Source organism: Bombus huntii, unplaced genomic scaffold (genome assembly GCF_024542735.1).
Source record: "Bombus huntii isolate Logan2020A unplaced genomic scaffold, iyBomHunt1.1 ctg00000084.1, whole genome shotgun sequence".
NCBI classification, from domain to species: Eukaryota; Metazoa; Arthropoda; class Insecta; order Hymenoptera; family Apidae; genus Bombus; species Bombus huntii.
Window position 1 is genome coordinate 249,957 of NW_026099339.1, and position 16,176 is coordinate 266,132.

The following is a 16,176-nucleotide window of genomic DNA, read 5'->3' on the forward strand; positions in this document are numbered from 1 at the left end:
ATGGCCCAAGCTGAACCAATCAGCACGTTACGGCGGAGACGAGGCGCCCTAGCCCGTCGACTTGCAACCATAAGGCGCGAACTCGATGAATACGAAGCGCCTGGGAAGGCAAACAGAATCTTCCTAACATCTTGCCGCAGCTCGTTCGATGAGCTTTGGAGGAGGATACTCGAAGTTCAAGAAGAGTTAGATGTGTTAGATGAGGGGGAAGATGCGCGTGTAGATTCGTTATCGCAAGAGTATCGGGAGCTTGACATGCGGTTCCTAGGTCTCTTTGAGCAAATATCAGCAACAACCCCGTCGACTACAAAAATAGGTGAGACATGCCGGAAACCAGAGCCGACCACCGTTCCAGAGGTCCGCGTGCCCCAATTCGACGGTGCCCTCGAGAACTGGACCTATTTCTACGACACGTTCTCATCCATAGTGGACCGTAACGAAGGTTTGACGAATGTCCAAAAGTTCCAGCATCTACGCTCATCTATAACTGGACGGGCCGCACAGAGTATCCAGTCATTAGAACTCACAGAGGCCAACTATTCCATCGCGCTTGACACACTGAAGGACAAGTTCAATTGCCCCCTCCAAATCTGCATGCGCCATTGGAATTTGATGCGCAACTATCCGGAAATCAAAAAGGAAACTCCAGAAGCCCTAGAGGATTTGTTGGAAACCATCAGCGTAAATCTAAAGGCGCTCGAACACCTAAAAGAGCCCGTCACATCAAACATAGCGATGATCGAATTGATCGCGTCGAAGTTGCCCTCGTCCAGCCTGCGTAAATGGCAACGCACACTGCCCCGCCAAAAGGTGCCATCCTATCAGCATCTGATAGACTTTCTCAAAACACGGGCGAACGGGACTCAATTCCTCTCTAAAGAGAAGGAATCAAAAGGGTCAACCCACAAACACCACAGTCAGCGAACAACCATACCGCATGGGCGAACCCTTGCTACAACCAGCAGAACGGTGGTGTGTCCGACCTGCAACGGACCTCACGAGATCAGACACTGCAAAATCTTCAAGGCCAAATCAGCGACCAAACGTTTTCAGATCGTGAAGAAGGCATCGTTGTGTATAAATTGCCTAGGCACAGGACATTCGCCGACACAGTGTACATCGGGTTCGTGTCGTATCTGCGGTCACCGACACCATACTTATCTACACCGCGAACAAACCCAGGTAGACTCACGGTCGTCGGACAGTCGCTCATCGAGCGGTCGGTCGTCGGGCAGTCGCGCATCGAGCGGTCGGTCGTCGGGCAGTCGTTCATCACACAAGCGAGCCTCCACCGAACAATCACCATCGGGATCATCGAAGTCGCGGTCGTCCCACAAGTCGAGGCGAACATCCGACACTTCACAGAAGCATACATCTTCGGCTCCAAGAGGCACGAAAGAGCATGCCTCGTACGAGTCACGCTCAGCCCGGATCCAGAACACCACCCCAACCTCCTCGTCCAAGTACCAACCGGGGCAAAACTGACTATCCGAGACTACGACAGCAAGGGGGATCGGACTAACAAACACATCTGCCCACACCCCTCTGCATCATGATCTGTTGGCCACAGCACAGATCAAGGTTTTGAACAAACAGGCACAACCAATCCGAGTCCGAGCCTTACTCGACACTGGGTCGAGCATGAACTTCATGACCGACAAGCTCGCGAATTCCCTCGGTATAAAGCAAAGGAGATGTGCGATCCAGATCGGAGCCCTCGACAATTTGAGCACCACGGCAAAACGATTCACCACGGCCACAATCACGTCGACGGACGGCAAGTATAAGAAAACATTGAGATTTCTTGTTATCCCGGCCATATCGACCTTCATACCAAGCGAGCCCATCGACCCCTCGAGTCTGGGATTACCCAGAAATATTCAACTAGCCGATCCACAATTCCATTGCCCAGACCCGATCGATGTCTTACTTAGTACCGGATCAACATTTGCGTCGCTGTGCATCGGGCAGGTCAATCTGGCGCAACCAGGCGAACCTGAACTACGTCTACAAAAAACACGATTCGGCTGGGTAATCGGGGGGAGTCCCACGTCCCAAACCGCGATAAATACGTTCCACGCAACCACAACGGCTCTGCAAGAGGACCTCGCACGGTTTTGGGAGATCGGCGAGGGACCGGCCACTACTCATCTTTCGGAATCTGAACGATTATGTGAAGAACATTTCCGAAACCATGTCCGACGAACCAAGGAAGGCAGATACATCGTTGCATTACCATTCAACGAAAAGCTTTCCTCACTAGGGTCATCGAAGGCCACTGCAATGAGCAGGCTCGCCTCTCTTCATCGCCGATTCCAACGCGACAAACAATATGAAACCGCGTAATGTGCTGTGATTCAAGAATATTTAGACTTGGGTCACATGACGAAGATCAACACGGATCACGCCACCGACCACGGATATTATTTACCACATCACGGCGTGATCAAGGAATCGAGCGACACCACCAAGCTACGGGTTGTGTTCGACGGCTCAGCTTCAAGTACCACGGGAATGTCTCTAAACGACGCCCTTCATACGGGTCCGAAATTACAAGAAGACCCGAGAAACATCCTATTGAGATTCCGGTCATTTCAATATGTCCTTACCGGCGACATCGAGAAAATGTACCGTCAATTCATCCTACGTCCAGAAGATCGTCCTTATCAAAAGATTCTGTGGCGTGCCGACAACGGAGAGATCGAAACTTACCGACTCAACACCGTAACGTTCGGTCTATCCGCAGCCCCGTATCTGGCCATCCGATGTCTCAAACAGTTGGCAGAAGACGAGGGACCTCGATTTCCGAGAGCAGCGCAGATCCTACGGCGAGACTTCTATGTCGACGATGCGTTGACCGGAGCCGATACGAAGGACGAAGCCCTATCAGTCAGGAATGATCTCACGAAATTACTTAAGCTAGCCGGTCTAAATATCCGCAAATGGGCATCAAACGATCGGGATCTGCTGCGAGGGCTACCTGAGGAAGACACCAACCAGAAATTACATCTCGGTGAGTCATCCACGTTAAAAACACTCGGCGTCTTTTGGGATTCAGCCGACGATACCATACTATATTCGGTCAAGACGAACAGTGACACTTCCCGAATCACAAAGCGATCAATCAGCTCAGTCATCGCACAAATCTATGATCCACTAGGATTGCTCGCGCCGGTAATCGTTCGAGCAAAAATGATTTTGCAACAAGTCTGGACATTGAAGGTTTATTAATTACAAGAAAGTTTGTAAAAGACTGAAGTTTTACGTAAAAAGTACAAATATTCTTTCAACAAAATTAGTCAAATCACATCATTATTTATACATATTGTATATAAATAAAATATGCGGATATATTACTTTACCCTAGAATTAAAATTCAATAATATTGAAGAATCTTATTTATTCAGATTTTGTACATTATCGCTTCTAACCTCGGATAATAGAACAACAAATTAAATATTTTTAAACAAAAAAACTTTGTTCCTTTGTTTGATTTCCCTTGCTCGCGTTTCTTAACTACTTAGATATAAAATACTTACGTTTTCGAAAATTCATACTTCACAAGCTACTAAACGCTTTATCTGTTCAGAATAATTTATTATTTTCTTAACTAGGTACATACCAAATACATCTATTAAGTTGGTACTTCTCATAATTACCAGTACATAAAGCTAAAACACTTTTGTACTATGCTTGTTATACATGGATCTAACAAATAATTTAACTTGTGCATTGTCGTTTGTATATTTTGTTACGTGTAAAATATTCTATTTCTACACTACTTACAAGTTCGATAAAGTGTACATTACACATCGTGAAATTTACATATTTTCACTTGGTTACCCTGCCCAATTCGAATATAATTCAGAACGTATGTGCTATATTTATATATTCTGCATTTGTTTTGTATATTATGTACATTGATCTGATCTTTGTAAACGCGAGTTTTACGATATTAATGAGAAATTTGCCAATTTAATGGAAGTTGTTAATTTTTTCTGGCACGTTTCACGTTAGCAGACATGTTTCTTAAGTTACAGTCGAAAAGTGTTTTTATGTAAAAGAATAGGAATGATCAAGTTATTTTAAGATGACAAGATATTTCACGTCTTCTATTTAAATATAGCGTTAAATTTTAATTCCGTCAATTCGTATATACTCATACATCGAATTTCCTTTTCTCATGTCATTTCTTTTCTTTCATTTCACATTTAGTTACAAAGATAAAGTGTAAGTACGTTCCTCATAAAATTAATATCAACTGTCGCAAAATATACAAAAGTAAACTAAGAAGAGAGGTACATATTATTACACAAACTGTCGTTCATATTGCATATGTACATATTGTTTATTCGACCAATCGCGGGGAGACGTAGTCGTTAGAAGAGACGTCAACGGGGGTCGTAAATCCCCGTTACGATTATAACAATCGACACCACGAATTGATCGATCCCCTGATTTCCGTTGAGATAATAGGGGTGATTGAGGTTGTATAACACTGTGATTCACAGAATTATAAATTATATATTTCCAACACTTAGGTTACACTGATGAGCATAGATAGATAGATAATCACTTATTGCACGAAGATAAGATATATATGTACGTTAGAGCAGGGCTCTTATAATTAGATTTAGTGTATTAGTGGACGTAGCACTATAAGATATTTAGGAGAGGAAATGTATGCTCGACAATACCGAGACCGACTTTCGCGTTATGCTTAGACTGCCCCGATGGGCATTAGCGGTATACTTAGTAGTTGACTTTTCCAACGATGTAGAAGAAGTGAAGTTGAGTGACGATGCTGTGTCGGAGGAAAGCTAATGATGGGTGTGTCTAGCGCACGGGACCATCGGATTTGTTGGTGCCGATGTTAGTTAAGAGAGTGAGGGAAATAGGCTTAATGTTAATTGGTTAAACGAAGGGTCTTATCCGCCCTCGAGGGAAAGTGGTTAGTGGGAGGAAAGTTGCAGCGTACGTGAGAAAAACTAACTTTCCCTTGTCCCTCCGTGGTAGACATAGTCTTTAGAAATTCTTCGGAAACAGATGTTTGTTTGGTTTGAAGGACCTTAGCAGGCAAGTGACTCGGGTTTATGACGGGTGCTTAAGGCTATTGAGGGTACGCCGTACGGAAGAGCGGACATCTGATGTCCGTCTGGCCCGCGGTGTGTGACCTGGGCCAGGCAGAGAGTCGCCCGGCGTAACACACATGCAGTATAAAAACAATACTTTTTAGTTTTTAATCTCTTGTTTAAATATTCCTAATATCTAAATTTGTATCGGTCATTGATTCGATATAACTGCGTTTATTGGAAGTAATTAAGCTATAGCCTGCGCACAAGAGAAGAAGGAACAAACACGTATAGTATACACGCTTAAATAACAAAATTAAGTCAGTTTACGTTCAATGTGAACTTGATCAAAGTTTCAGTCTCGAATTATAGAGTTTCTTACTATCAGTTTACAAAATTCGATATTACGATTATGTACCGTATTTGAAAAACATAAAATGCTTTGTTCAATTTTAAATAAAACTAATATTTACCAAAGCGAATACGAAAAAAATGTTATCATCAAACTCAATTTTCAATTATCAAACTTAATCCAGCACAAATACAAATGTTATTCGTGCTTTTTTACTTTTACTACTTTTCAACTCTCTATAGTTCGAGATTTGAGTTCCGCTAACTTTCTTTCTACTGCGCATGCGCAACAGGAAAACTGGAATTACACGTAATAGTAAAAAATTCGAAAATCTTATCCTTTCGTGGCAGCGAAAGTAACCTAGGACTAGAGGTTCCATAACATTAATAATAATAAGGCAATAATATTAATATTAATGTAGTATCGTGGACGAAAGGCCTAAGAAATATCGGGCGAACTATGAACAATGTCGCGAGAGCCGAGGCGTCGTCGGGCCCATCAATGTGTCATCGGTCTTTTCAAGTGCATAGTTTCGTGGAAAAGACCTACGTGACCCTGGCCACGAGCGCCTGCAGAACACGTGTGCGGTGTGCCTAGGAAAAAGACAACAGAATGCGGCAACGACCAGAGAGTTAGTCGAAAAGCAGAGTGCGAGTCGAGGAGCCGAGTGCGAGCTGAGCGGAGACAGAGGTTGCGAGTGGCGTTGCCGAGAGAGTGTGGATTGCGCTGTTTTCTGTACGTTTGGCGTGAATAGTTCAGGTTGAACAACAATCGTCTTTTTCAGTCTGATTAACATCTCTATTGTCCACTCTTTGTAAACACATTATATCACGATATTACATATTTTTGGGGGCTCAGCCGGGATTGGACAAGACAGAAAACGAAACGGTTTAACAGAGCTATTCGAGCTAGTTGTGAATTTACCGGTGCGCGGTGCAGTAAAAGACGATATCGTCGACGGTTTAAGTTTGTGTAGTGTGAAAAATGGCAAACGTCGGGGACGAGCGATTGTCGGGTGAAGAGGGTTCGACGATGGAGGAGCTGAGGAGTAAGCTCGCGCGAATGAACCTCCCTATATCGGGTGCGAGGTCAGTGCTGATTGCAAGGCTGAATCGGGCGTGTAGGGCTGGACAATCGTGTCCTAAGGGATCGACGGGCGGTGAAGAGCTAACCGGTCAACGAGATCTAGGAAACGTACAGAGAGCTGAGCGTGATTGTAACGAAGATGAAGATGTTGAGAAAATGAATACGAAGGAGTTGAAGGAGCGCCTCGCTAGTTTGGGTTTAAAAACGACGGGAAGAAAAGTAGAATTACGCGCACGGCTACAAGCGGCCATGGATGGTAACGACATATCGTCGGAAGAAGAAAGCGACGACGAAAGTGAGGATGAAGATGACAAGAAAAACGCAAGAGGATACAAGAGAGATACGCGAAGGGTGTATCAGGACCGTGACGAATGTTGTCGAAGGGCATGCGTTGGTTCGACACTGAGTTTTAGAGACGTCGAAGATGCATTAGAGTCGTTTAGTGGCGACAAAGGTGAAAATGTCGAACGATGGTTCGAGTCGTTCGAGGAAGTCGCTGATACGTGCATGTGGTCGGATGGGCAGAAGGCAGTCTACGCCAGGAAGCTGCTGAAGGGATCAGCGAAAATATTCGCGAGCTTCGAGTGTCATGCCAGGACTTGGCATGAGTTGAAGAGGGGGCTAGTGAAAGAATTTTCGAGGAAAGTCAACAGTAGGCAAGTACATCAGAAACTTGAAGAAACAAAAAAGGAGAGTGATGAAGCATGTTTGGCCTACATGTACCGCATGCTCGAAATAGCCAGCCATGTGGACATGGAGGAGGAAGCAAAGGTGGAATACATAGTGGACGGAATAATAGACGACGAGAACAATAAGGCTATATTGTACGGCGCTACGTCAATCAAAGAGTTGAGGAAGAGGTTAGTGATGTACGAAGAACAGAAGAGTCGCAGAGCAAAGTCGATTGTGAAGCCGGCTAAAGCCCAGAAGAACGGGAAGCCCAGTCAATCTGTAGATGCAATGAAGAAAAGAAGATGCTTCATTTGCGATAGTGAGGATCATCTAAGTGTTAAGTGTCCGGAGAGGGGAGAAGGTGTTAGGTGTTTCGAGTGCAGCGGATTTGGACATATTGCAGCGAGGTGTACGGCACGACCGAAAGAGACTTGCGTAGTGTCAAGATCCGAAAAAGGGAAGTATGTGAAAGAAGTGGCGATAGATGACTGTAGGTTTGTGGCATTAGTGGATACGGGTAGTGATCTCACGTTCATCCGATCAGACGAGTATGCGAGGTTAGGGTCACCACCGCTAGGTAAATGCAAGTTTAAGTTCGACGGTTTTGGTTCCGCTGGCAATGAGACCTGGGGTGAATTCACTAAGGTAATGACGGTTGATGGGTGTAAACTGCCAATCACTTTGCACGTTGTTTCAAACAAAATATTGACGAAGCACGGCCTGTTGTTAGGCACTGATTTTCTGGATCAGGTAGAGTTACGGGTTAAACGGGGCGAAGTGACTTTCTTGCGGCTTGACGAACAGACTAACAAAGACGTGTCGGATGTGTTTAGAATTAACGTAGTAGAACAGACTGACGAAACAGACCTAACACACGTACAGGAACCGCATTATCGTGAAGCCATTCGGGATATTATTAAAGGGTATAGGCCGGAGAAGAAGAGAGACGTCGGGATAACCGCGAAAATAGTTCTGAAAAGCGACAAACCGGTAGCGCGAAGACCGCGAAGACTGGCGCCGAGGGGGAACGGGCAGCATGTCGACCAGGTTCAGAAATACCTGAATTCCACCGTAAACAGAAGCACAGGGAAGACTCCTTTCCAGCTACTGGTCGGGGTCGAAATGCAAGTCAGGGAAGAGGCGAAGATTAGAAAGCTGATCGACGAAGAGGGGGCCGCGAGGTTTGAAGAACAACGTCGCGAGCTACGTGAGGACGCGAAGAAGAAGATCGCCGCAACTCAAGAGGAGAATCGTCGAAGTTACAAGAAAAGAAGAAAGCGTGCGAAGCAGTACCGAAGGAAGGACCCGCACACACCTCGATTTTATGAAACCTTGGGTCCTAAACGCCGAAAGTGACGCATCTGATGACAGCGAAATAGAAGGCAACATCTGAGGGCAGATGTTATTGCAGGATGGCCGAGTGTAGTATCGTGGACGAAAGGCCTAAGAAATATCGGGCGAACTATGAACAATGTCGCGAGAGCCGAGGCGTCGTCGGGCCCATCAATGTGTCATCGGTCTTTTCAAGTGCATAGTTTCGTGGAAAAGACCTACGTGACCCTGGCCACGAGCGCCTGCAGAACACGTGTGCGGTGTGCCTAGGAAAAAGACAACAGAATGCGGCAACGACCAGAGAGTTAGTCGAAAAGCAGAGTGCGAGTCGAGGAGCCGAGTGCGAGCTGAGCGGAGACAGAGGTTGCGAGTGGCGTTGCCGAGAGAGTGTGGATTGCGCTGTTTTCTGTACGTTTGGCGTGAATAGTTCAGGTTGAACAACAATCGTCTTTTTCTGTCTGATTAACATCTCTATTGTCCACTCTTTGTAAACACATTATATCACGATATTACATTAATAATAATGTAATCGAGTACTACTAACAATATTAATAATAATAATAATAGTATGGTAATGGCAAGATACACGCGGGTATAAATTAATCATTCCTTTCGTAATATCTACGACGTCTTCGGGATATTCTTTAGAAATTACTTTATTTCTGGTCAATATTCATTAACGAGCAACTTTTCTCTCTGTTTCTTATCACGATTTTTTTCACTTCATCACAATTGTACCGTTAGAAATTATTCAAAACATTGTTAAAATGTCCATGAAATATATGCAATTGCCGTATTGAATAAGCGAGTAATGAAGTTGCTGTTTCACTGAATAAAAGTGAAATCTCCAATGCGTGTGCTCAAGTATATAAGTTAAAAAAAGATTGGTACATCAATGCCTATTATTCTTAATCAATATTCATCATTTAACAATTAGGACCGAATTTTTACAAACCAACTCTAAACCACGACCCAATTTACAAATAAAAAGATGGATGTGTAAATTAACTATCAACTATTAATCTCCAATCCTATGTGAAGATATAATGTTCGGACCAAATTTCTAAACTAACGTGGACAATTCATGCGGACTATTGGTGGTTGCTGCGCTACTTAGATCCAATGTGGCAGCCGGAAGACCAGGACTGACGCTGCCGGTTGCTTCCCGTGGCAAATGCTGCGATCTATTTAGCTTATTTCCAGGACTCGGTGGCGATCTATCTGCTGGTGTATCCGGTGGCGTAACCACGTTTCTGTGTCCGCTCACGTTCAGATGATTGTGCGTCGCCGCGATCGGAGCTGGCGATGAGAGCAACAAGGGCGGTGGAGACATTGACACATGTCGATGATGATGATGGTGATGATAGTGTTGGTACTGTGCAGCTCGGCCGTGCGTTGCGTGGCTGGTATTTAGTTAGTTCGTCACGGGCCCGACTTTCGTTGGGCAGCCAGCATGGTGGATGGTTAACGGGCCATGTAGTTGTTGTTGCTGTTGTAGCTGGTGCTGGTTCTGGTGCTGTTGCAGCTGCTGCAACGCCTTCACGGCATTCGTCTTCTCCTACGAAATAAGAATGATAGGTTAGGTTGTAGTCAGGGGCCATAACAAATTAAAAAAGTTATAATATAAGAATTTACATTTTAGTTGAAATGATTCTAGTTACGAATAAGTATTAAAGATGATTCAAATCTTTTTCGTTACCGATAACCATGGTGAAAACTCTTTTGGATTACTTTCAGCCATTGTCAATCTTATTGTCAATACTACATGCTTGAAGTAGAAGGAGGGGTACAGAGAAAAAGACTTTTTCTCAGCAAATATAATCGTTACTCAATTATTTTGTTCAACAGTTTTACAAATCTCCCAAAAATAAACGAGAATACGAAAATACACTGAATATCGTGTGTATGGTTATTTATAAAATCCCCTTGAAATAGTTGCGATCGCGGATCACATAAACAAACGAACCTGTCATTCTACAGAGTATCTTTTTCGGTGAAATTATGCAAACGTAAATGTAACTTCGGTAGAACTCCTCGAGAACTTGTAAGCTTATATCACTCTGACCCAACCAGTCCACTCTAAAGTGTATAATTTATAAAAGGGGATTATATTAATACGCGGAGGATGTGGTAGGTGGTAAGTTTTGCATATGAATGTTTGTTGATACAACGAATGGTTAAATGGAGGTTTTCATGAATGTGATAAGGACTAGATCGAATGTTTTAACACTTATAACTAGAATGCGTATTTTTATACAAGTTTGTAGTTTTACGAACATAATGAAAGAAATAAAATTTTAATCGAGATTTGTTTTCTTATATACGTATATTTTAGCGCATTTTATGCATTTTGCGCCATTTGCGTACCTTTCAATTTCGCACGAACGTATAAAGGTCAGCAATATAATTATAACGCTTCTTAAAAATGTGAAAAATCCTGGTTTCCTAAAAGCTTGCAATTGATTTCAGAAAAATTTTTATGAACTCTACCAGATAAATTATGGTAACTCTGAAAAACAAAATTTTACGATAAAATGATTTCCGGGTGAAATACACATAAAAGATGATTTAGACGTGTTTGAACGTGTTCGTTTTCTTTTTTAATAGCGATATGTTCTTACCCTCTGCCACACGAAGACGTTATGGACCATTGCGCATCCACAAAACACGATGCCAAGGCCTATGAAAACCGACGCAACGATTACCAGCGTCGAATGAAACTGGATGCATATATACAATATCATATCTGAAAGCATTGTTAGAGGATCATTATAACACGTATGCCATAACAAGCGGGACAAAGAATCAGCGCAAATATATATTCTCAATACATATAATTCTCGAAGCGTAAACTATATACATATGCTTTTAATTGAAATTTTCAATACTAGTTGCAAATTATTTTTCAATTAATTTATTATTTAAGTCTTTATATATCAATTCTCGACGAATAAATTACTTAAATTATAGAGAATCTATCTTCAGACAATAGAGAATTCAATATTTTTGGTCGTTAAGTAATTTACAAATTTCTAAAACGATTACGTTCGAAGTTTTGGACAGTATTTGAGGTTTCTAACATGACATTAAAAAAAAATAAATAAATTTTATGATATAATTAAAAAAACATTGTAGTCTATCAAAATTTCTATTCCGTCAAATTTATTAAAACGCAGTTTTCTTCTGAACAGAGTCAAAATGTCCGTCTTGAATCGAGTTCAACAGCTTAACGATCGATCGAGCGAATGATAGCTGTGTAAACTAGCATGACACAACGTAAACTTTAGATTAGATCTCGATCCATCAACCAGCCGTATTCATGCATGACATGAATATTCTGTTTCAGCTCTTTATAAATTAATCTGTTAAAACTTCCCTAAAAGACGATCATTTTTTATTTTTCTAAGAAAAATAATGACTATTCGGCGTTAAAATTAACTTTATTTCCATTGGATTTCTAAACTGATTTCATACACTCAGAGATAGTTCACAGTATCTTTTAGATTCATGCCTGAATTCAAGAAAAATTAAACGTATAACTTAAGTACTAGTATCTTTCAAAAGGTTAAAGTTGACAGAATTGAAGGAATTGGTTCTTACCAGTTAGAAAGACGGGAATGCTAATGAAAAACCCTCCGACAGCACATATCCGGCTGATGGATGATTTTTGCAGGTACTTGTTACTCCTGAAACAGACAAAATTTGAAGTGAAAGTCAGTTTCACGATTCTATGATAATTGAGCGAAATATAAAGGAACCAGCCTTTTGTTTAACAGCCAAGAATCTTTCAAAAATTCTACTGTAATTGATACTTCAAATATATTTAGTCAGACAAAGGATAATCATAATCGCAACGTTAATCTTAACTTTAATTCAAGGATCAAACAGTATCATTATACATATAAAAGTAAACATAAAGTCTATCCACATTATTATTATTATTATTATTATTATTATTATTATTATTATCATTATCATTATCATTATCATTATCATTATTATTATCATTATCATTATCATTATCATTATCATTATCATTATCATTATCATTATCATTATCATTATCATTATCATTATCATTATCATTATCATTATCATTATCATTATCATTATCATTATCATTATCATTATCATTATCATTATCATTATCATTATCATTATCATTATCATTATCATTATCATTATCATTATCATTATCATTATCATTATCATTATCATTATCATTATCATTATCATTATCATTATCATTATCATTATCATTATCATTATCATTATCATTATCATTATCATTATCATTATCATTATCATTATCATTATCATTATCATTATCATTATCATTATCATTATCATTATCATTATCATTATCATTATCATTATCATTATCATTATCATTATCATTATCATTATCATTATCATTATCATTATCATTATCATTATCATTATCATTATCATTATCATTATCATTATCATTATCATTATCATTATCATTATCATTATCATTATCATTATCATTATCATTATCATTATCATTATCATTATCATTATCATTATCATTATCATTATCATTATCATTATCATTATCATTATCATTATCATTATCATTATCATTATCATTATCATTATCATTATCATTATCATTATCATTATCATTATCATTATCATTATCATTATCATTATCATTATCATTATCATTATCATTATCATTATCATTATCATTATCATTATCATTATCATTATTATTATTATTATTATTATTATTATTATTATTATTATTATTATTATTATTATTATTATTATTATTATTATTATTATTATTATTATTATTATTATTATTATTATTATTATTATTATTATTATTATTATTATTATTATTATTATTATTATTATTATTATTATTATTATTATTATTATTATTATTATTATTATTATTATTATTATTATTATTATTATTATTATTATTATTATTATTATTATTATTATTATTATTATTATTATTATTATTATTATTATTATTATTATTATTATTATTATTATTATTATTATTATTATTATTATTATTATTATTATTATTATTATTATTATTATTATTATTATTATTATTATTATTATTATTATTATTATTATTATTATTATTATTATTATTATTATTATTATTATTATTATTATTATTATATGTTATTCTATAATTGATTTTTATTTCTTTATTATCAATATTATTCTACTTTCTATAATGATTCAATTATAGATCTTATTTTTTGTCAATCATATTTCACTGAAAAGATCACTTTGAAAATAATCTAATAGTAAAAAATGAAAAATAATCTTTTTCTACCTTGTCTTCATTTTTTACAAACTCTGTCCACCGCCGTAAACCTATTAAATGCATGAAACGACAAAGCAAAGCTGCTTCACATAATTCCCCGCTCACGCAGTGTCAATCAGCTCACGACCGCAAACGATACTGCTAATTTCCAGCGACCACGAACGATTTCACCGTAATTGCCGGTGTGAAATTTACCAATACGTGCTCGAATTGGTCAATAATGAACAGAGCGCTCTTGCACACACTAATCTACCAACAAATAATATTGACTCAATTGAACAACAGCGCCTAGATTAACGGACAAACCGCATGTTCCAAACAGATTTACAATCACGGCAGAAAATACATGCCGTTATAGATGTTTCCTGGTCAAGACTAATTTCCACGCGTTAAGAACATTGTAACCGGAATCTAGGAAGAACTAGCACTTCCTGGAATAATACTATTGTGTCCTCGATTAATCTTTTCCCACTCATTTTCATCTCCAATTTCTCATGAGGCTAAGATTCCTGCATCTTTTATCATAATAATTTATTAATACTATTAATAAATTGAGACAATTTTACACGTCGTATTTTGCGTTATAAGATGACTTGTAATTTGTAAAATTTACCTGTAAAATTCCTTTGTTTGTTTTACCGAAGCAATAGTTGGCATTTCTATACGACAATAAGAATTTGTTAATACTAATAATTTGTAAGGTTATCATGTTATCATTCTTCTAATGGATAGTATATTATTGAAACTTTTTTTAATATTGAAACGCGATATTTTTTTGGAGAAGAAGTGCATAGTAGTAAAGAGTTGAATTCTACGGACGTAAAAAGTGGACATAACATTTTCTGTACATGGAGTCGCCTGGCCTAAACATTTTATGATTTCCGGGCAAAAAACAGACGAATCCAGCGCTGATTTTAAAGCAGCTTCATCCAAATAAGCCACAATAAGAAATTCCCACGAAACAGTTGCGTTCATCCCCTTTCGAGGTCGCCGACCTCTTTGAATGCGTTTCAAGTGCGTCGTACCAATGAAACTTCGAGTTCTAAACTAATTTCTCAGCCTTTTGCGTTAAATTTAACCTTCCGCGTTAGTGTATTTCGGACGAGCTCCTATTTTACGCTTTCGTCGACTTCACCAACGTAACACGCAGCATCCGCAAGTAAAACTGTCTCTTAAATTTGATGTGACACCGATACACGACGAGAAGAATCACAATGCCATTTTTATTCCACTTCGTTAATTTTTCGTCGTAAGGTTTAGCTGTAAATAGGATTAAAAAAATTTAGATTAACGAGGAATTTAAAATTGATCTGTTAAATCAACAATTTCCATTAGTTGTCAATAGATTTTATAAGCCTCAGATTACTGAGAAATTATACACATTGCAAAATATTTACCATTGGTTACCCACGCTACACGTAAATTTGATCAATCTACCAATGCACTAACACTGCAATAAATTTCTATTGCAACATTCCACGCTCCTTTGCCGCACCTTAAACTCCTCGCTAGATTTATTCCACCTTAAAGTGTCACATAACTCCTACGACACCGATATCAAATCTTAAACTCCACCAAATTCCAGAGAAACTTGATTTCGTCGAAAGTAAGAGATTAAATTTAAAAAGCAATTTATTTCATCTTTAAACTATCCCAAACTTCTTAAATATAATTTATATATATAAAATATTATACACTTATTGTGTGCATTATATATTTCAAGAACTTTGCAATAAAAAATAAAACTTATTACATTTAAGATATGGTTATATCGCACAGGCTCGAATATGATAAAGAGGTTAAATAAATGTCTCGAATCTCCGCAACAAACTCACACAAACCACCTAAAACACGTATACACAATGTGCATTCACTACGAACTCGACTCCCATTCCCTGCCAAAATCACAGGCATGCAGAGTCAATTTCACTGCTCGAGCTAGTTGAATAGGGAAGAAGGTCGAGAGCTGGAGTTAAGGAGCATAGTTGGTAAAGAATCGCGTGCCGCCGCGCCATTAAGATCAAGCCCACGATCTCAACAATAAATATTAGACGGTTCTCTGACCTGCATTTCGCGTGCGACTCGGGACGATTCAAAAACGCGTAAATTTCCCATGAGTCGAATCAAACGTTCGCGATTTATCGCATTTAGGTTATATCGATATTGTCCACGAGTGGAGGCATTCAAACACAGATTGCTTTGTGTCACTCTATCGTAACTGCCCGTAATACATGATAATTTAATTTCGAATTCTTTCGAATATATGCACGTAACGAAAAATTTGTATTGGTTAGTCAATTGCAGACCAACCAGTTGTTAGCCAGTGAAAATAATGTAGA

At 38.7% G+C, this 16,176-nt stretch overlaps 1 protein-coding gene and 1 long non-coding RNA gene across 2 annotated transcripts; one reads left to right on the forward strand and one right to left on the reverse strand.

Moving 5' to 3' along the window:
* LOC126876581 (uncharacterized) lies at positions 1 to 3,231 on the forward strand. The gene is made up of 3 exons (XM_050639461.1): positions 1 to 1,123; positions 1,571 to 2,287; positions 2,363 to 3,231. Exons 1-3 carry the CDS (start codon positions 1 to 3, stop codon positions 3,229 to 3,231), a joined length of 2,709 nt encoding a protein of 902 aa, XP_050495418.1.
* An 8,595-nt stretch (positions 3,232 to 11,826) lies between these two features.
* LOC126876596 (uncharacterized) lies at positions 11,827 to 15,448 on the reverse strand. Its single transcript, XR_007694360.1, has 4 exons — positions 15,235 to 15,448; positions 14,451 to 15,097; positions 13,847 to 14,352; positions 11,827 to 12,200 (listed from the first exon to the last, which is right to left on the reverse strand). It is a non-coding gene; the product is annotated as an uncharacterized LOC126876596 (long non-coding RNA).
* Positions 15,449 to 16,176: the final 728 nt, after the last annotated feature.

Coding starts and splice junctions, on each gene's coding strand:
- LOC126876581 (XM_050639461.1), top strand. CDS start 1: ATGGCCCAAGCTGAACCAATCAGCACGTTACGGCGGAGACGAGGCGCC. Junction 1,124..1,570: donor GCCGACACAGTGTACATCGG/GTTCGTGTCGTA, acceptor TGTTGGCCACAG/CACAGATCAAGGTTTTGAAC. Junction 2,288..2,362: donor ATCGAAGGCCACTGCAATGA/GCAGGCTCGCCT, acceptor CTGTGATTCAAG/AATATTTAGACTTGGGTCAC.